The sequence below is a fragment of the Lathamus discolor genome, chromosome 2, assembly GCF_037157495.1.
Source record: "Lathamus discolor isolate bLatDis1 chromosome 2, bLatDis1.hap1, whole genome shotgun sequence".
Lineage (NCBI taxonomy): Eukaryota > Metazoa > Chordata > Aves > Psittaciformes > Psittacidae > Lathamus > Lathamus discolor.
The window spans coordinates 129,118,077-129,139,123 of NC_088885.1; the positions used below are offsets into that span (position 1 = coordinate 129,118,077).

Below are 21,047 nucleotides of genomic sequence, written 5' to 3' on the forward strand. Positions count from 1 at the left end.
TAAAGCTTTCTCAGGGAATAGAATATTGTGTCACAAATTATCTTGATATATTTTTTAAGATATTAAAGTATTTTACTTCTGTGATACTATTAATGGTTCCAAAACATGTTTGGGTTTTTTTGTTTCTTTGGTTTTGGGGGGCTGTTCATGTATAATCCTATGATTATTTCTTGAAGACTCAAAAGAAAATTACCATGTAGTACTGTACTGGAAATCATATGAAAGATCAGTGGGTTTGGATTTGCTACACAGATCCCTTTTACTAGAGCTAATGAGCCACCTGAGAGTAGCAGAAGTTTTTTGTCCTATCCGTGGACAAGCACTGGTGAAGGGTAGTGCAATAAGCCAGAAGAAGAATTTTGAGACAAAAAAATCAGGGGTCTAATTTTGGGCAGTGGAGGACTCCATGTTTTACCTATATTAATTTCCAGTCTCTTTGCGTAGTAATTGCTATATTCACCTATCATTTCCTCTTCACGAGTCCTCCCACTGTTTTTATACATGACTTTTTCCACCTCACCAGTGATCTCTATTTTTCTTATTCACTTCTGCTGCTCATACTTCAGATGTCCTTTCTATATTTCCAGCCAGCCCCCAGCTCCCTTCATTCTCCATCCATGCATTCTTCCACTCCTGCTGACTACCAGCTCTAATATTCCTGCACAAGCTGCTCAGCATGTCTCAATGTCTTTGCCTCATTTGCTTAGTAGATTGCAGTGGTTTGCACTTTTGGTTGCAGCCAGCTGTGTCTCCCGAAGTCCAGTTTGGTGATGGAATTTGTTACACTGCTGATTCCTAGTCTCCTGCCTTTACCTATTTTTTATTGATCCTAATTGCCACCTCATTTTCTTCTCCCTTCCCCATCTGTTGGTCTTTCACCTTCTTTTCTTCAAACCACATTCTGCTTACCTCTCATCACTTCTTTCCTTAACCCCCATAATCTCCCTTCCATACTTGTTTTGCTCCTGCCAGCCTACCAGGACATGCTGCTCTTGCTTTCCTGCAGTGATCAGCTCCCAGTGCACTGCACAGTGACAGACAGCAGCAAAAGAATAGTGATAAGGAAGGAAAGTTCGGTTTCACTGTAGTAGGAACATAGTTGCAGTCTGCTTGTACAGGGGAGCTGCCAGGAGAATTTGTATTATTTCAGAAGACCTATTTAAGTTGCAGTTCCCCTATGAGGATAGCACGTACATTGTTTAGTACACATAGGAACTGGGTGAAGAGGTCTGTAGAGCCTCAGTGGGATGTGACTGAATATGCACTTTGGTGAGCTCTCAGCACTGTGGGAAGTGCGTGTTCAGTGATTATGGATTCCTAGGAGAATTTCAACTCTTCAATACAAGCAGTTTTTCTGAGTGTGGGTAAGTAGAATTTTTGAAGTCTATATTGCTTGGCTGAATTTGGGCAATTTAATCTGATTTGGCACATGCCAGATATCATCCTGTCTGCTTATCCCCCTGACCTCTCCCACCCTCCCCCCACCCCCCAAAAAAAAAGAAGGAGGAAAAAACAACAAACAAAAAACCCCACCATATGATATCCTCCCTGCAGGAATGATATCCAATCAGTGCAGCCAATTTCAGCCCAAGCACTTAAAGTTTACTGGCTACAAGCAAATGAAAAGACGTTTGTGTGGTGGTATGTCCACCTTAAGCTTTCACATGGGTGGCCCTGCTAATTTGTCTAAAGTCATTAAGTTTTAAGTTCAGGTTTTGTTCAGAAGCTTTCTCTGAAATATTTTCAGTGCCATCAACAGAGCCATCTCACAAGGTATTTCAGGGTCTTAGCTAAATTGGCAGAGCAGATTTGTGCTTATTAGGCATTCTGAGCAAGGAGTCTATAGGCAAGGGATGTCCTTTGCTTCCACTGAGATAGAATTATATTGCTGACAATGAAAATTAATTTGTGAGAGTTTGTTACTTAAACTATGTATGGGAGAAAGAACATTCAAACGATACAAACGTAGGAAAGGTAAAAAGCAGTGTAGTATACTGAACAGTGGGAATTTAAAACTTAAGAGGAAATGAAAGACGGAGTGTTACTACACTAGTTTAGTAAAAAGATAAATAGGTACGAATAAAACTACCCATGCCATTCTGCTGCAGTGATACATAAAGCTTTAGAGCAAGACTGGGTGGTCTGAAATGCTTGACTTTACCCTGGGAGTACCCCTAGATATAACTGGCATTTTTGAATTCAGAAAATCTGTATATGCAGCCTACTCTCAGTATTTATGAGTCACCCATTATTATGCTAAGAACCAACTGATATTGCTCTTCTCCAGTGTATGCCATGCAAGTATCTCCAGCAAACTTGTCAGTGGACTTGCGTTTCAAGACTCAGAGTAATCAACAGGGTAGTGTAATTCCTGATCTCAAACAATGCAGCAAGAAAAGACTATCTTTAGGTGTTGAAGCACAGCACTGAAATTGAAAAGATGCTGTAGACTACTGTGGATGAACAGGACAGAGATATGCTTATGTTATGGCTATGAATCCAAAACACACTAAAATACTAGAATACAAGTCAGGAACATTCACAAAACTGCATAATACTTGAGTAATGACAAAAGTTTGTTGCACGAATTTTCCAGATTGGGACTGGAGGAGGCAAGGGAAGACACAAGCAGAAGGTGAGACAGCAAGGAGTTCAGAAAATACTATTATTTTTTACTACTTTTGCTATTTTTGATAAACAGACTCTAATCCTTTCCTACTGTCTCAATAGGTTTCGCCATGTGTCAGTATACTGTATTTTGTATAGTACAGCTGAGCCAGGAAACCATGTTTTTTACAGGAGATTTCCAGAGTTATTTGTGGTGGAAGTCTTGGTGAAGATTCTTACACATCACTGAACCTTTATGATGTGGGTTGGATGGGAAGCTAAAACCACCTGTGTTGTCATTTCAAAAAAGCAAAGATCACTTCATGTATGCATATGATAAAGGAGCCAAACTTTTGAACTCTGAAGATTTAAGTGATATTTACGACAAATAAGTTTGTAAAACATCCATGAATAGCTTTAAATCCGATGGAATATTTGTCAGAAATTGTGGGAAACAAACCAACCAAACAACGTACACACACACACACACATACACACACACACACAAACACACACCCCCAGCAAAAAAATTCTGTAAGCATGGGAGTTTGTGGGTTTGAGGTTTTTTTTTGATTTTTAAATTCAGAAAGTATTTATGTTCAGGGAATTTTTATGTTTTTTTCACTGTAAATAGATCACCTACTTCTGCCTGTGATGCTTAACATCAAGAAAGAAGAATATTTAAATCTGGAGAGCTGTAGTTAGCTACATGACAAGAGATAGTACAAGAATTTATTCAGGTCAGAAAAATGTATCCTCAAAAGTGGAAATAAAGCCAAAGTGATGTTAATAAAACTGAACATAATGGCTGGCTAAAAGGAGCAAATACATAAAGGTGCCTCGAAAAGCTGAACAGGAATTGTAAAAGGATCTCAGAAATAGAAAGGCTACAGAAGAGTCATCAGGCCTGCTAGACCACCAGAGGATAAAAAGTCAATCCAAAATACTCAGGACATGGCAAAGTAAATAAATTCTTTTACTCTAGTATTCTCAAAAGACAAAGGAGAAATATATGCACTAACAGAATTCTTTACAGATAATTTCGGAGACATACTGCTAGTGAGCCAAAAAGAGGTGAATAATTCAGAAAGTCTGGAAGGTAAATGAGAAGGATTTTACAGTGTATTTCAAAGAGAAACCTGAAGACTGAGTCACTAATAAAATATGTTATTTAAATGACATTTTAAATGAGCTGTTAATTAACATTGTGGATTTCTTTGTAAATACATTCTGAAGGATTATTCTGGAAACTGAATGGGAGAGCCAGTTTCACCACTTGCATGAAAGCTCAGTAGGAGAATGCAAGAAATCAGGCACAGAAGTGTTTGTATATGAAGGGATACTGAACACACAGATTGAAAAGCAACACAGAAAACAAGGCTGAACAAGAAGCATAAAAAATGGTGAATGATACTATGAAGATCCAGCAGTTTTTCTCCACAGGCTAGAAATGAACACCCAGTAAACTACTGAAGGTCATGAGGAGATTCTGATTGACATTCTGAGATTTGGGTCAGGCTCTTAGATTCATCCACCTAACTTCCAGCATTTATCTGCAGTGCTGAGGTGAAAAGTCTCCACTCCAAACACTGAAGTTCACTCCAAAATCCCTCTGTAGTCAGGGAGGAATGGACAATTCAGCCTAAGTAAAGACTAAGTTGTGCCATGAAGATACCTCTCCCTTCATAGAGAGGAAGCTTAGAGCAGTGCCTGAAATTAGGCAGGGGGTATCCAGCATGCTGAATGAGAATTAATAATGCGGTTTAGTTTTATTTTCTAAATAACCTTGATGGAAATGTATTAGTCTTCAAGTAGACAATGCCAGCGCTCTTCAAGCCTTATGCTGGTGGGAGAAACAGCATTTTCTATGAACTGTAATGGCAGCCAAAAAACAAGTACAGTCATTTGGAAAAGTTAGACTATTCTCAATACAGATTCATGCTTCAATGCCTTTCTAGAGATGGCCAAGTTAGAAAAGTATCCCTTTTTGCATAATAAATGATTAACTGTACATCTCCAATCACATCTGGAAAACATTGCTGAGTTTCATTCTGAATAGCTGACATTCCCTACTAGTGGTTTTGTCAGCATATGCTTCTTTTGCCTCTTGAAAAGTATTTGATAAAATATTAATGTAGAAATAAAACAACAAAAACACAAACCAGAGATTTTCCTATTTTCTGATAAACCAGTATGGCTCAGCATAAGCTTACCAACATTTTTTTCTCCACATATCACACCATTATTAGAGTAAAACGCGCTTTTTTTCTTGATGTACTCAGACTCAAAGGCAGGCAAACCCAGCCAGCAGCGAGAGAGGGAGAGCTTGCTCAGCAGCCGGACTGGAAAGGACATCCCATGCCTCTAAACTTCTGGGGACAACATTCCTTTTCCTTCTCCAGCTGCTGGCAGTAGGCTGTGGTTAAAAAAAAAAAAAAAAAAAGAAAGAAGTAGGAAAAAATAGATTAGGAAATAATAAAGTGCTGGGCAGGCTGGCTGGTGATAATGAGTCTTTTTTACTTTTAGAAGCTAAGAAGCAAAAAGAAGTAGGATGGATGAGAGCTGCCTCTCTCCGGCAGCCAGAGGTGAGGCTGTGCTTAGCAAGTGGGGGATACTGGCTGCTGGGTGGAGTGGATGGATAAAGTGGGTGTGATTTTTGACACTCCTGGGGAGGGAGCCACCATGGCACATGCTGTTCAGCCAGCTTCGCAGTCGACCTCTGCCACAGCTATGTGTTTCAACTCAAAGCAAGTAGGCATTAGACTGCTATAAAAATTAAAATGACGCACCACAAAACAAAATGGCACAATTTGGTACTAAATGCTGGTTAGTACTTTCTGGTCAATATGACCATCATCACTTAATTATAGGCTTGTTTGTTGGAACTTAGGCCTTCTAGCAGCTATAGTTTTAAATATAACACATTGATTAGAAACAGTAACAGGTTGGTGCCGTTATTCCCCTTGAGTCCCTGAACGAGAAATTAGAAATCCTATTCAAAGATGAAATATGAGCGTGAGAGGATGCAGTCAAGATCCTGAGTGAGGCATCCTGATCCTGCCTCATGCTCTGCAAGACCAGCCAGAATATAGGACTTTCAGGAATATCTGGGAGAATAACTGGCAATCCAGAAGTCAGGAAGGATTTATCAACTAAGTAGTGTAACTGGGATAACCCAGAAGTAAATCCACCAGACCTGCTTTTACTTCATTTTTTCTTCTCTTGGATATTCAGTGGGCTTTTTGGTTGGGTTGTTTTTTTTTTTTTTTTGGGGGGGGGAGGGGGGGTTGTTTGGGGTTTTTTTTTGTGGGTTGTTTTTTTTTTGTTTTCTTTTCTTAGTTGTTTCTCCTTTCCCTACATTATCTGTTCACTGCCCATCCTTCCAATCTACCCTTGCATTATTCTTTGATAGTGGTTACTTTTTCATCCCCACAGTTAATAAGCCATTCACTACCAGTTGAACCTGAAACACACCTGTACTGAATACTTATGGGTACCTTTGATTCAGCTATTTATTGAGCATACTGAATAGCAAACTCCAATTATATTTTTAAATCTCTCATTTCATATTTACTTACTTACTGCTTTAGTTTATTGATTTATTCTTTCTCCATCCATCTGGCCCTCAGCCACAAACACTTCCTTCAACTTGCTTTCTCTCTCATAACCACAATTACTCACCCACAACTAGTAGATCATCTTTATTTAGGAAATTACTTGCAATTTGGAGAGGGTAAAAGGGATACGAATAACAACAAAATCCAGAACCTAAACAGGAACTATTGGCTGTTGACTTATCAGTTAAAAAACAAAAAAACAAAAAAACCAACCAAACAAACAACAAACAAAAAAAACCCCTCAAAAACCCCCCAAAAACCCCACCCCAAAACCAAAAAATCCAAACAAATCAACCCTTGAATATAATACGTTTCTTAAACAGGATTGAAGACAGCTTCCCAAAGCTGCATATCACTAGGGAAATTTTTCATATAAAATGCAAGGAACGGTTCTTCCTATGCCGCTGTGATTACTACAATGCATTTAAATAAAGGAGGGAAGATTGTTTTAGTTTTTCACCTTGGCTATGTCTTATTTTCATTTTTCAGTGTTTTATCTAAAAAAATACTATTGTAACCCTAACCCTTCCCTTGGTTATGATGGATGCATTTATTGCTTTATTTGTATCTCAGTAAGTCAGGTTTTTGTAATCTGTGTGTGACTATTTATCTAATTTTGTTGCTGGTATCTGCTATTCAACTTTGGCTGAGGCCTGGATTTTGCAATTGAAATCATCACACATGTTGATCTCATTGGGCTGAAGAAGGTAATAAGGGTCTCCCTGCCTAAAATCGGTATAGAACTGGGGCCTTAGAGTGTAGATTAACATACTAAAGTATATGATGTAGAATATATAATATACAATATTAGCTGATTAACATTGCCTCTGAAGCTTAACTTTTCCAGTTTCCTGATTTAGTGCAGAGCGCTAACCTATTTTTTGTGTTTAATTATAAGCCAGTTGTGAGGAAAGAGGTTGATAATGGCTAAATTCTAGACATCCAACATCAAAAGAAAGTTTCAACATTTGGACAAAATAAAACCAGGTGTGAATAAAATATCGTATTGCAATAGTATGTGTTATTAGTGCCATTAAAGTATATTTGAATCTGGTGTTCTATCCATTTTCAATGCTGACATTTGTAAATGTATATAGGCGGGACTCTTGCAAATTTAAAACAGAGCATTAGGACTTGCTCTGGAATCTGTAGTACCATCATGCTGTGTTTTGTTGATAATAATTAGTAATTTTGTGTCTCTAAGCAGGGGCCATCAAATTTTTATAACTAAATAGTATCCTTGTTGGTTAGCACATGAAGTAATAACAAAAATGTTACTAAAAAGAGATGTTTGTAGCTTCTTGGCATATGAATGTAGTGTCTTCAATAGCACGCTGTTACATATCCTCAATATCTGTTCTAACGAACAGTCTTAAGGATTTTTGTTTGCGATTTGCCAGGTACTTTTAAGTTAAGAGTTGTGTTTCCATCTTGTCTTTTTGCTAAATGCCATGACAGTGTGAATCTTAGCCTCTCTGTAATTTTGAAGGAAAATAGAAGTTGTATTATCATTTCTGTCTCTGAAATTTATTTCTGAAGTGAATGCCATACATATTTCTGAAATTAATGCCAAATGTATTTTCTAGATGTGAATGCCATAGAAAGCCAAGGCAGGCAATTTATACTGTGCATAATAATGATATTAATTTTTATGGTGTGTATAAGTTACATTTTGATTAGTTTTTTGCATGATTAAAAATTTGCAAAGCCTTTACGGCCCCCAGGAGCCTACCTGTAATAAACAGCTCTCACCTTCCAAACCATAAAACAGGTCTGCAGTACTTGAACATTAGAGCTAATTGCCTTGCTACATCAAAGGGAGCACCACAAGACTGAGAAAAATCACAGAAGGGGGGTGGGGAGCAGGGGGCAGTTTCACCTCTAAAGGTTATGTGTTTGCGGCTTGGTGGAGCCCTGTAAAGTTATGGCCTCAGAACTGCTGTTTGCGATTAAGTTGATGGGGAAAGTCTATCCCGCAATCTCTCCCTGCTGCTGACACAGAGTCTTTGTTCACATTCAGATTTCTCAAACTGTTGCCAGGGTCAGGCTGAGGTCAGACACCACGATGATGTATAGGAGAACATGTCTGGGAATTTCTCTCACACTTAAAACACATACCAGAAAAACAGGAGTGCACCCTGCAAAAATTGTCTGATGAGACCCAGATGATACTGTAGCTTTTCTTTTAGTACCTTCATAATTTTCTTTCTCTTTGCCTGACACACAATGTTTTATTAATGTGTGCCACGATAGCCCTTACAATTTTATGTCCCCTCAAGATAAGGACACTCAGTAGCACTTTGACACTTCATTTTCCAGCCCAGGGGGATTGGGCCAGTAAATCTAGTAAAAGAAGCAATGCATCCGTTCCCAAGGATGAGTCAAAAAGGGACTGCCATCGTCTCTGTGAGGCCACAGGGCCTGACACTGGATAAGAGCCTCATGTGTGCGCTCGGCATTAACACAGCCCGAGCCAGGCATGATCACAGGCTCTCAGCATCCTGAACTACGCTCCCCCGCCACCCTGACAAACACAGCCCCGCTTCCAGCTGTGACAGGGATGCCTACCATGTTTGATTAGCTATCATCGTGGGAGGGGGCAGGGGACTGCAGGGGGGAGAGCGTGAAAACAGCATGAGGGGGAAGGTCCATTCTGATGGAAATTTTTTTTTATATATGCCATTATCTTTAAAAGAGGGGACCATCTTTCTCCCTGTATTGTTCCAAAAAGTGGACAGCATGCTTAGTTCTAACCTATTCTATTTTGATGTCAATGCAAATCACATTGGTCTGTGCTTGAGATTTGTTTTCTTTTCTTTTTCTTTTCTTCTTATTTTTTTGGGGATTTGGTTTCCAAAAATGCAGCTGTGATTTTCTCTCCCAATTTACAAAAGGTTTACAAAGAGTTGAGAGAATTGGATAGGTTTACTAAATTGATCTGAGGGTTGTTTGCCTAGGCATACAGTTTCAGTGCATGGTTGGCAAGTAAGGCACTAAGCAGCAATTTTTTTGTGCTCAGCTGCTACATATGACAGAGGATATTTCATTCGGCTGTCAGAATGTTATTAATAAAACATGGGGTGCGAAGAGGGCCACTATTTCCCCTTTCAATCACTATAGCATTTACAATGAAAATTTTATGCAGTGTGTAATTTTCAGTTAATGCTTGACACTTAAAATGTCGGTAGCTGCATTTTGTATGGTTCCTGAAGGGTTAATTGTATCATGTTCCCTGCATAAAAGCTCTGCTTATCAAAAGTGAATAGAAGAGTGTATGCAAATGTGTGTCTGTGACCTTTTGCCTTTCCAGGGTTAATTTATATGGTCATTAAAGATTTTATGAAATCGAGCAGCCTGGTGCTTCGAATCCCATTTTACCTTCACCTTCTAATTTATGTAATTCTTACCTGAACTGGGAAATATTATTTTTATTTTTTGCGTGAATGTGTGTGCAGCAATGAAAACAGCATGCTGTGCTGTAGGGAGTTGCAAGTCTGGTTATCTGGCATTACTCAGATTGCTAAAAATTCATTAAAATGTGACATCAGCACAGTGAGAGACAAATGATCACAGGATGAAAAGGAACAGTGGGCCTTTCACGGATTAGTGCTACACAGCCCCAGCATAGAAGCTAACTGCATAAACAGATTAATCCACCAGTAGCAGCATAGCTAAGATTTACCGAATAATTAAATAGGCTTGAGTTACTGTGAAGATTTCCATGTAATCTAGCTGGTGTGAACACGTAAGTGAGGTGTGGGTAATGCTGCTTCCTCAGAAGCCATATACCAAGTTGCATCATTTATCCTGAATGGCTCCCCCTGGAGACAAAATTCAAGACTTCTCCCACAAAGCCAGAGGTTTATATTTAATACAGTACCTAATACCTAATACTTACTTACTGCAATTAGCGGGATACTGCTGCACTAATAGGATTTATGTTTGAATCCCCCCCCCCCTTTTTTTTTCTTTTTTGGCTCCAAGATGCATTTTTACATGTGCTTGCTTTTGTTCCAGCCTATGCAGTGTGTATGTGCATGCGTGTGTATATTAACACATATAATTTCTATCAAAAGAATATGAAATGACAGGCTTTAAATCTGTCACACTGATGGAAAATGGGTACTCTAATAAAGACACAGTCAGATTTTCTAGATAGATTCTGAAATGTTGCAAATTATTTGTAATTAATGTCCAAATCATTTCAAGTGCTCTTTGCTCCCTTTTCTTTCCCTCACTCCTCTTTCCCCCTGTCTGCTACCCTCTGTTAGTGCTGTTCTTATTAGAGGACATATTTTCAAACTGCTGTTAAGTGTTCACTGAGATTATTTTCTAAGATATTTTCTTTGCTTATCTACAGAAGAACAAGGTGAAGATACAGAAGGGACTGCTAAAAGTACATCACTGGCTGTTGCTGATGATAAAGACTCAAGTGAGAGAGACAATAGTGAAGGCAAAAAATCTAGTAAAGACTCTGGTAAGATGCTAAAATTTTGTTTTCCCCCTTTTTTAACTTATGAAATGCTCTTTCATTTCAAACTGTCTGGACAATCCCACTACTATTCATTGCATGTGCGTTTTACATGTGATTTCTATCAGTAGCCTCCCATTGACCTATTTTTAATCATAACCATCTGACAGGGTAGATGCGGATAAGTTGAAGAATATTACAGGACGACCAGTGAGATTATTTTTTAATCAAATCAGTTTGTGTGCTTGTAATTTTTTAAGCGCCTTTCATTAATCTTAGCTGTACTTGTGATTTCTCTGATGGCATATTAATTTTTCATAAGCATAGGATTAGGTACCACTTGAATTTTTTGTTCAATCAGGTTTTGCCCCCCTTTTAACCCAAAGAATGTGGGGCTTTTTGTTATTATTATGTTTTGCTTTTGCTCTCTGATCACGTTCTCCCAAGAATCTGGCCTCTTCCTGGGCATTTATTTGAGGCATTTTGAAAAAAATACACAAAATCCAGTGAAAAAGTTTACAGATGATTCAGCCTAAGAAAGAGGAAATATCATTGAAAACGGATTATGGTTTGGGTAATTTTGATCTCCTGGAATAGACAAAGCCCAGTAATGAAAGCTACTGTCTTTGAAAACAAAACCCCTATGTCATGACATTTACTTGTGCACAAACAAACCCAGGGCCAGCATCTGGTGTAGATACCCAAGGCTTTTTTTGTGTTTGATTTGGCAAATATGTGACTTCATCCATGCTTTTTATGTATGAGATGGAAATCTGTGGTCACAGTGAACATTACATTGACTACTTTGCCGCATGCTATATACCTAGTTACATTATGTTGGATTCACTGAAGCAGAAGAAGTGCTGAAACAGGTTGAAGACTATTAGTTTCAGGTAGTCATATATCTTTTCCTTGTATGCCAATGACAGCAGCATACAAAGGAATTATTCTCTGTAAAGACATATAGTTGTAGAGAAAATATCATTTTATGTCTGAGTTTCTTCACATCCAAATTCTTTCATCCTGTAATTTGCTCTTTACATATGAAACAGGTTTGGATTTTGGATTTATTAAAAGAAAAAATATATAGATGGCCCTTTCTATGCTGAATCAATTCAGAAGACTGACTCAAAGATTAAAGCTTTCTTTAAGTTTGCTTGTTGACATGCTAAGGTCAGTACCCATCACAGTTTACAACCGCAGCTGCTCTTCAGTTGCTTTATTTTTTAAGATCAAGAGACTGAAGAAAGGCTGATGATGACAAGAATGATGTTGAGCAAGAAACTGTGTTGTGGTTTAAAATATATATCCCCCTTGGCTGACTGTCTGACTTGGGAAAAACTGGAGTGCAGTAAAGCCATGCTCCCAGACAGGCATAGGTCCTCCTGAGCAGTCTCATCAGGGACTGTCCTGGACACTCACTAGGAGAGGGGTGACAGCCATCAGTGGCCTGCATGTCCTACCATACTCTGTCTAGAGGACACTGAACTGCTTCAGGGAGTTTATCAGTCCTCTCTTTTTCTTAGGGAGGTCCATTTCTATTTGTTCAAGACAGAATATGGTATTAAAGCTTCAGCAAAAAAAAAAAAAAAAAAAAAAAAGGATGGAATCTAGAAAAAAATACTGAAGGGGAATTCTCAAAATTCCATCAGGATTAGCCGCTCATAAGGGCCAAGTTTAATTAGGACAAACCTATATCCAGATGCCTACTGGGTGCACTACAAAAACCCAACATAATTGTTCTGCATTCCCGTGCCAGCAATTACACAAATAACTTTGCAGTAAGATTCATATAAAACCAAGGGTTGAAATACATGGTTGCTTTTGTGTTTTGCAGAAAATAGTTTGTGCTGTAAAATCCTAAATCTTTTAGAAACTTTTATTTTCCTAATCTAAATTAATTCTGCATATGTAACATTCAGACCATCATCTTTATTTTCACTCAACTGACAAGTATTTCTAATGACTGCATAACTGCTTATGTATAATTGAATGTTAATTTGGGCTTTCTCATGAGTTGAGTGTTGCAAGTCTTGCCAAAGAAATCTCAGGAAAACCAATAAATTAATCACAATACTAACAAGTTAGACAGGAAAGTGGTGTGACCCCTCTTTAGCATAGAATCCATTAGACAAGAAAGGATTAACATGTATTTAGTAACAATATGTTTGTGTAAGCTGTTGTGCTTGTATTGCTTACCTTATCTCAAGGAGTAGAGCTTTCAAAATGAGACTTGGCAATATGCAAGTTATATTTGTTGAATATTCATTCAGAATAGAAAAGCCTACTAATGCCTCATTTATATTGTCATTTAAATCTAGTGCCACTTTAGATTCATTATAATCCAAATTACAGCTCTATGCAGTGCGAGAATTAATATGGAATTTATCCAGATTAATACATTTGCATTGAAAATGTAATATGTCTATGCCATGGCTAAGGGGAGCACTTTTTAATAAGGTAGTAAACATGAGGAAGGATGGAAATTAACCTTCATTATTTCAATGAAAATTATCCTTTCAGTCTACCCTAATTAGAAAGAATACTCTACCAGTAATTATAATTTTAGAATTATTTTGAGACTGAATAACATCATCTGATGTGTCAGAAGTCTTAAATTATGCAATCTTTATCAAAAACATAGATACATAAATGAGAAAACAGCATTTTGATTATGGCTTTTCTGGGATTTTTTTTTTTTTTTCACTAGTATGTGTATTTTATTAACTTTCTCCTTCTTGCTAGTCACACAAACAAATGTTATGAAGGTGATGACATCTGAATTGCAGTGAATTATATAATTTTTATATTAACAATCTTACACAAGTTAAATAATTCTGTAACTGACAGGCAATCATTGACTAGTCTATTTCATGGCACTTATTTATAATTAAACTTAGTTTTTGAGATAAATTTATTGAAAGTACATTTTTCATGTAAAATAATGCTGTGTATTTTATATTATAAAATGAATTACCGTTGTGTTTCAGAGCTAGGAAAAAAACCCCAACAAATAATGTGTCTCAAGTATAAAAAGTACACATTTAAAACTGGATTTAGTCTTTTCCTACAACTGTCTATTAAGAATAGCATGCCAGTGGAACATCTAGCTGTGAAAACAGTGACATACAGCATGCTCAGGACCATAATGTTTTCTCTGTTCTCTCTCTCCTCCTTCAATACCCTTCCTATAAGACCATAACTTTATTCAGCCTCGCTACAGGAAGCTCCTTAAAACAGTGAATTCAACACAGAAAGCAGAAAATTGATATAGCAAGATGAGGCACTGAGTTGTACTAGCTGGACCATTGTGTAAGGAGCCAATTTCCTTTGTTCTTGGCATGCATACTCTGGCTTGGGGGCTTGGTCCTCACCACGTGCTGAGGAAAGTGGTGTCCTCATGCCAGAAGGAAGAATCCACTCTCCCCCTTTTTTTTTCTTTCTGTTGTTTATTTATTTATTTTTAATTTTTTGCAAAGCTCACTGTAAGTTATGGACTTGGTTACTTTACTACAGACCAGATGTAACTTTGGTCGTTTAAGAAGTAACAATGCTTGGGGTTGAATGAATCCAGAGCAATAACAACAGAAACAACAAAGCCTCTATAAATGTTGACAGTTTATATAAATATAATAGTAAACATAGTAAAAAGCTATGCTTTGTTATGTATTTATTGACCCCAGCACAGTGTTTTATAACTCTACGCTTTTATTATATTAACCGCAAAAGAAAATTTAACCAAAAAAACCCCCATGTTTTTACAGAAACAAGAACTATGTGTTTCCTGATTATTATAGACCCTTTGAAGTAATTAAGTTATTCCATCCTGTGGTGGAAGATGATGTGTAACATTAACCTCGTGTGTGCTCAGGCGCACACAGAGTGCACTCTGAGCTGAATTTCACTAGCAGTAAATACCACTGCCAAAACACAGCTAAATGTAATTTCACAAGTGAATTTTTGAGCAGAATTTGGATCCTAGTTTCTGTAGCAACCTGTTGAGAACAATTTAGCATGATAAGGAGAATCATAAGGGAAGGCAGAATTGTTTTGTTTTGTTTTTTTAAAACTCAGCTTCCTGTGTCCACTTACACCACTGAGATTCTGGTCCATTTGTCTTTAAAAAAACAGACATTTTAAAAGTGATATGTGATAAAGGTAAGAAACAGTAGTTGACTGTTAGACATTTTTGACAGTTGGAAGTGAAGAGAGGTTAATAATTTGAACCTATCCTTCTAAAACCTGAGAAGCAACCTTTCTCTGTTAATATAGTATGTCGCTTTTTTGCTTCCCATAATTCTCAAAGTTAAGACATTTGAACAATGATGGTGTATAGCCAAGTAAATACAGGCCAGGGAGTACTGTATTATTATAAACCAAAGTGAATAATATAATAGTGCCTTATGTGATTGCATCATGTAGATTCTGCCTTTAAGCTTAGAGAGTCCTTCAGGTTGTCAGCACAGCACTGATAATGCAGTCTAAATGAGGCCTCCAGGATCCGTTCCTGAGAGTGTAAAAATTCAATCGGGCTCCAGAAAGTGGCTTGTTCAGATATTACACTGATGTTGACATATTGGTCATTAAGGTAAGGAAATATAGCAGGAATAAACTTTAATTTGATCAAGAACATGCAAAAAATTAGGGGGCTAAATTACACCAAAAGAAATAACTAGCAACTTAGGAGTGAAAAACAATGTGTGGGGAAATCACCGTTAAGGTATGTCATAAAATATGTCTATGTTTTTTTTTAAAAAAGACCCTTCAGAAAACACCCCTGTATTATTCAGTTTTGAATTGCTTATTATTGTGCCATGATGCTTTGGTAGTTACCTTGAAAACTGTTCTTTTATTTTATTCCTCTTTAATGTTGCTCTTGTAATATCAAATATTGCACAGTCTATATGAAAATTATAATAACAAAAAGTTATTGGCTTTGCCTACAGAAAAACACAAGTATTTTCTTTGTGCATGTTTACTTTGTTGCCAAAACATCCATGACCTTATTTTTAAATTAATCCTAGGTTATTGTGCAATGAGGTGCAATTTGTTCATTTATATGAACCTTATGTGGATTGAAAAAAATCAAGATAAATCTTCATGCACAGCATACAATCAGATTACCCTTGGACTATATATTTACGTTGGGTCTGATAGCAATCAATGGTTTAGCTTCATTGCATTTCAAGATGTATTTGCACCCAGTGTCCAGTGATAGTGTCCTCACCCTGGAAATAATTTAGTTGCAAATTGACTGGAAGATGGTGAAAATTGAAAGTTAAAATTAGAAATACTCATAATAAACAGCAGAAAAAAGGTCAGATGATGCCGCACTATGATGAGATTGGAATGGTCGGTAAATGAGGTTTTGTGTTTGTCATGAGATGTATGTGACATGCCTGCGGAATGCTCTTGTATAATATCCAGCCTAGCAGAAGAGATTATCTGGCAAATTGACGCTGGAAAGAATTTTCTGATGACTGCGAAATTAGAATTGCACTCTTTTCTTTGATGTGTGCAAGACTGGGCCACATTACACAGTAGTTCGGGCATAATATTAAATATAGTATTTAATACTTAATAACTATCTATAGAAAACAATTACATTCTGATCACAAATGCCAGACTATAAAAAATCACAGTGTAAACACCTAAGGCAATCCCAAATGACTGATTTTTGTATATAATTAATATTAAGTTAGTTCTGAAATCGTACTCTCCACAGCATTTCTTTTAAAGCCCCACTGTATTTAGCTTCACAACTGTAACCAGGCAGGAGTTATCAAAACAGCACAATAATCGTATTGCTCAGACAGTTTAGAAAAGAGAGAGGGTAATCAAACAGCAGCAAATTAATTATTTTGGAAACCAAGCTTTTTAAGCAAAATCTGATTTGTTTTTATGTAGTACATAAACTCCTACTGAGCTGCTAAAGAGGGAACTTTATTGATTAATCTTTCAAGGCAACCTAAGGTTATCTAAACAGTAGAGAAAAGTCCATTTTTAAATGTATTTATAGGGTCTCCATCAAGGACAAAAGTGTGTTTTCACCTTTGTGCTTACCAGAGTTGTTTTATTCAACTAGATTTTTTTTTCTCAGAACTTAAAATAAAAGACTCTTAAATACAATACAGATCTTTGGAATCACAGCCTTTTTGTAGCTCAGGATATTTTAAAGTTTAAACATTTCTTAAAAATTGTGTTTTCGGAACAGGAATAGTCACACCAGAGAAGGAACCAAAAGCAAATACTGTGGTAGGGGCACAACAGATTCTTCTGGCGAAAGAAGAGGATGGTGCAGCTAAAAAATCAAAGCCTCCAGAGGACAATAAATTTTGTCATGAACAGGTAAAAGAAAATGTAACAGTTTAATTGCATTCTAGAACTCTTTCAAATGACTCAGGAATGAAACGGAGATGATATGCTGTTAAAATAGCAATATCAGCAAGTTATAAAAAGCACACTGACTAATAGCCTGCATCTTAATTTGATTTTTTTTTTTTCAGTTCTATCAGTGTCCTTATTGTAACTACAATAGTAGGGACCCAAACCGTATCCAGATGCATGTCCTGTCACAGCATTCAATGCAACCTGTTATCTGCTGCCCCCTCTGCCAGGATGTCCTCAGCAACAAAATGCATCTCCAACTTCATTTGACCCATTTGCACAGTGTGTCCCCTGACTGTGTGGAGAAACTGCTCATGACAGTAAGTGTTCCAAGTGTTATATCACACATGCTATAGAAATGTACTTGGGCCTCTGGGCAATGTATTTTTTGTGACATAGTATTGAGGTAGCTTGAAGGGGGAGTGGGTCAGGACTCTTAGGTTCTGTTGCCAGCTCACACAGTGACTGATGTCCCTTGGGAAAATGACTGAAGGTGGATTTCAGAGATGAAAAACCTGCTGTTCCTCATTGACGGTAACCTTGGAAAAGTCAAGCCTGTCCATGTCTCTAAGTGCACACCTGTAAGTCGTGTCTAATAATATCCAGGTCTCAGAGGTATTTTGACTTCTGTTTGTAAAGAAAAAGGAATTCCCTGCAGAGTGTAGTTCCCAGACGTAGAATGATTCCTGTATATATCTGGGTTGTACTTGCATTATGGTATATGAAATATCACTAGTAATGCTAATTGAGAACACAATTATATTATTGTACAGAATGTCGTGTTTCTTACTTTATGCCTCTGCATAAAATACTATTTAGTTTTTTTGTGACTAAAATGTGAATATGAAACAGAAAGGCAAGTCCAAGAATAGGCAGCAGTTCAGTTAGGTGAGTTCTTTAGGATATAGAATATTTGATTTCAAATACCTACCCTGGATCAAAAAGGGACCTGAACTGGCTTCCCAACGACTGGGAGGAATGCTATAACCAGCAATGTCTATTTGGAGGATGAATGCCATTCCAACCTCACCAGAAGAATCCTGTTCTTCACTGTACAATTTGACATCGTACAAACAATGTCAAAATAATAAATCTCTGTGAAAAATATTGACTAGACACCATTCAAAACAACAGGTCTAGAATATATGTATTATTACAGCATAGGCTCAGTTAGAAAACAGATCTCCTAAGACACCCTGATTCTGGTTGTTGTGCCTTTTTAGAAGGAAATGCATTTGGCAATCTCAGGGATTTAGTTCTATCTCCATAGACAACTACTTCATTTATATGGTTGTGGTTGTAAGCTTACAACCCCATTGCCAAGTAAAGCAGCAAAATAATAAGAAAGCATTGAAAGAGCCCTTGCCTGAAGGTCTGGGGTTCCTTGTGCAAAGATGAGTAAATACATAATTGGGGAGTGTTCTTTTCTTTTCCTTGGATTTCCACTAAGTATAACTCTGTCAAACCATGTAATTTTGGCCCACCACAAGGAAAATGCAGTAGAAATTTAGCTTTCCCAGACCCTTTTAGGAAACTGGAAAAATATGAACCTCCCCTCTTCCCCATTGAGCAATATTAGCTTTCTTCTCAGGTTCTCCATGATTCCCTCTACATTGATAATGGGGCAGCTTTGAAATCTCTCCTCTCCAAGTGCTGGGGAGTTATCTCACTGTTTCTGAGAGGAAAAAATTAAAAAAAAAAAAAAGAGTGAGAAACAGATTTCAAAATAATCTGCATCATTTAAGCTGTAGTAGTTGCTAAGACAGATATGACCATATCTGAACTCTCTGATGACAAGATAAATACCGTTTATAATAAATTTTTCTTCTCTGGGACATTCAGAGTCTACATCACCTTTTTTTTAAAGTCCCTCTCTCCCAGATAAACTCAGAATCACTAGTCCTCTGAGAGAATGCTATTAATGCCATGTTTAAATTACAAATATACTAAGCCCAGGGCTTCTTAAAATATAACTAGAATATCTTTTCCAATAGGCAATTGATATGCATACATACATGCATATATATAATTTTTTTATATACTAATAAGTGTTTGAAATATGTTTTAACTGTTAAAGAGGAACAAAACATGTTTCTACTCATATATAGTAATGTATCTAGCTTCCACTATCATACTAATTTACCACTCAAAATTCTCTCATATGGATATTCTTGTTGCCTGTGTATGAAGTAAGGAAATGCTATCCTTATGTTAGAGACAAGGAGCTGCAGCACAATCTGAACTGATTTACCCAAGGTTATTTAGACAGAATCTGGCAGTGCATGAATTTGAAACCAGACCTTCTAAGTCTTAGTATGAACCCCTAAACTGTCCATTATTTCAGGTATGAATATGCTTTAACCATCTAAGGAAAAGGGAAACATGAACTGTTGAGCAAATGTTCATGTTGACTTAATTTTCAGACACATAGAAGTACACACTTCAAAGATTTCTGTCTATAATTTAAAAGCACAACACAACAGGTAAAGCTGTCTGAAGAAGATACATAGGCAATCTTAGAGAAGAAAATAAAAATCTCATTCTAAACGGAAGTAAGTTACTATTTCTGTATGGAAATAAACTTACAAATTTCTTTCAAAGATCATGGAAGGTCCAGCATTTGTTTAAAAAAACGATACAGGTGAAGCAGAGTGGGAATGCCCTCGGTCAAGAACTAGTTGGTGACCATATCTCAACATGATCTCTGTCTTTGGAGAATGTCTAAGCAGAATTCTCCTGATAAATCTGAACACCCTGACATAGCCAAAACCTTCTTTGTGGTGACACTGAGACCAGTGGAGTATTGAGTGTATGTAGTTCTATAGCATCACCTTATTATGGATTATTTTGAGTAGATTGTCCACCAAGGGACACCAGATGCTCTGGATTTGTAGTTTGTCAGAAATAATTTTCAAGGACTGAATCAAGTTCTTCATTTGGTACTAGCAGTCTTTGATCCAGATATGGTGGATCTTTTGAATTATTCCATAATACTGCACAGTATAAAATAGAGGGACTTTTCCTGTAATAATGCTGTGTTCTTGGTTTTCAAAGGTTCCTGTACCAGATGTCATGATGCCCAATAGTATGTTATTGCCAGCAGCTGCATCGGAGAAATCTGAACGTGACACACCTGCAACCATTACAGCTGAGGGATCTGGGAAGTATCCAGGTATGCAAGAAAAAACCCAGACATATAAAAGCTACCTGTGGGCAATTTAGAAATAAACCACTTGTTTCTTTCTTAGTAAAGTAAATCATTTGTGGCTTGCATATAACTACAAGAGATAAAAAGAGAAAAATAACAAGGGAGCTGAATTTGGCTGACTCCACCCATGCAGAACTACTAGGATACACTTGTATGCCAGACTGTTTGCTTTTGGTAGAGATAAAAACAAACAGTAGTGCCTAGCCACTTTGAAGGTAAGACCCTCCTTGTTTAGCCACCAAAAGACCCAGTCCCAAAAGACAGTGGCACTTTCACCAGCATCAATGGGGAATGTTAGGGAAGTGATTCTGCCTGCATTTCCAGTAGTAGGTTTCTTATCCTGGACACTTACTGTATTCTGTGCTGGGAAACTACTTTGCTACCTCCCACAGCATGCTTCTCCTTCTCTTCTCAGACCGCTTTCCTCCTCCTTTCTAATCACCTATTCTACCTATTGTCCCCATTTCTGATCTCTCCTTCTTTCCTACTTTTTCTTTCTTGTTTGGTGCTCCCATTATAGCAATAAACTCCTACCTTGTGACAAAGAGAAGCCATATGCCACTCCTGGGCCAACTGTCACTTCCAGTCTGATGACTGTGTTTGGATTTTATTACTTTTTTTTAACACCCTATTGGTCCTGTCTGCTTTATTCTTTGGGGCAAGGATAAGTTGCCATGAATTGTTAGGTGAAGGCATGGCATGCCAGGTGCCACTCTTGATTTCTGATTAAAATAAAATAAAGTAAAATATAACAACT

The 21,047-nt window shown here is 37.3% G+C and overlaps 1 protein-coding gene across 1 annotated transcript in view; it reads left to right on the forward strand.

Moving 5' to 3' along the window:
* The window catches only part of ZFHX4 (zinc finger homeobox 4), a 151,987-nt gene that overhangs the window by 116,065 nt on the left and 14,875 nt on the right, over window positions 1-21,047 (forward strand). Inside the window, exons 5-8 of the mRNA XM_065668468.1 lie at window positions 10,585-10,701; window positions 16,910-17,043; window positions 17,202-17,402; window positions 20,137-20,254. Of these exons, the coding sequence (XP_065524540.1) occupies window positions 10,585-10,701; window positions 16,910-17,043; window positions 17,202-17,402; window positions 20,137-20,254 (570 nt within the window). The remainder of the gene's footprint in view (window positions 1-10,584; window positions 10,702-16,909; window positions 17,044-17,201; window positions 17,403-20,136; window positions 20,255-21,047) is intronic.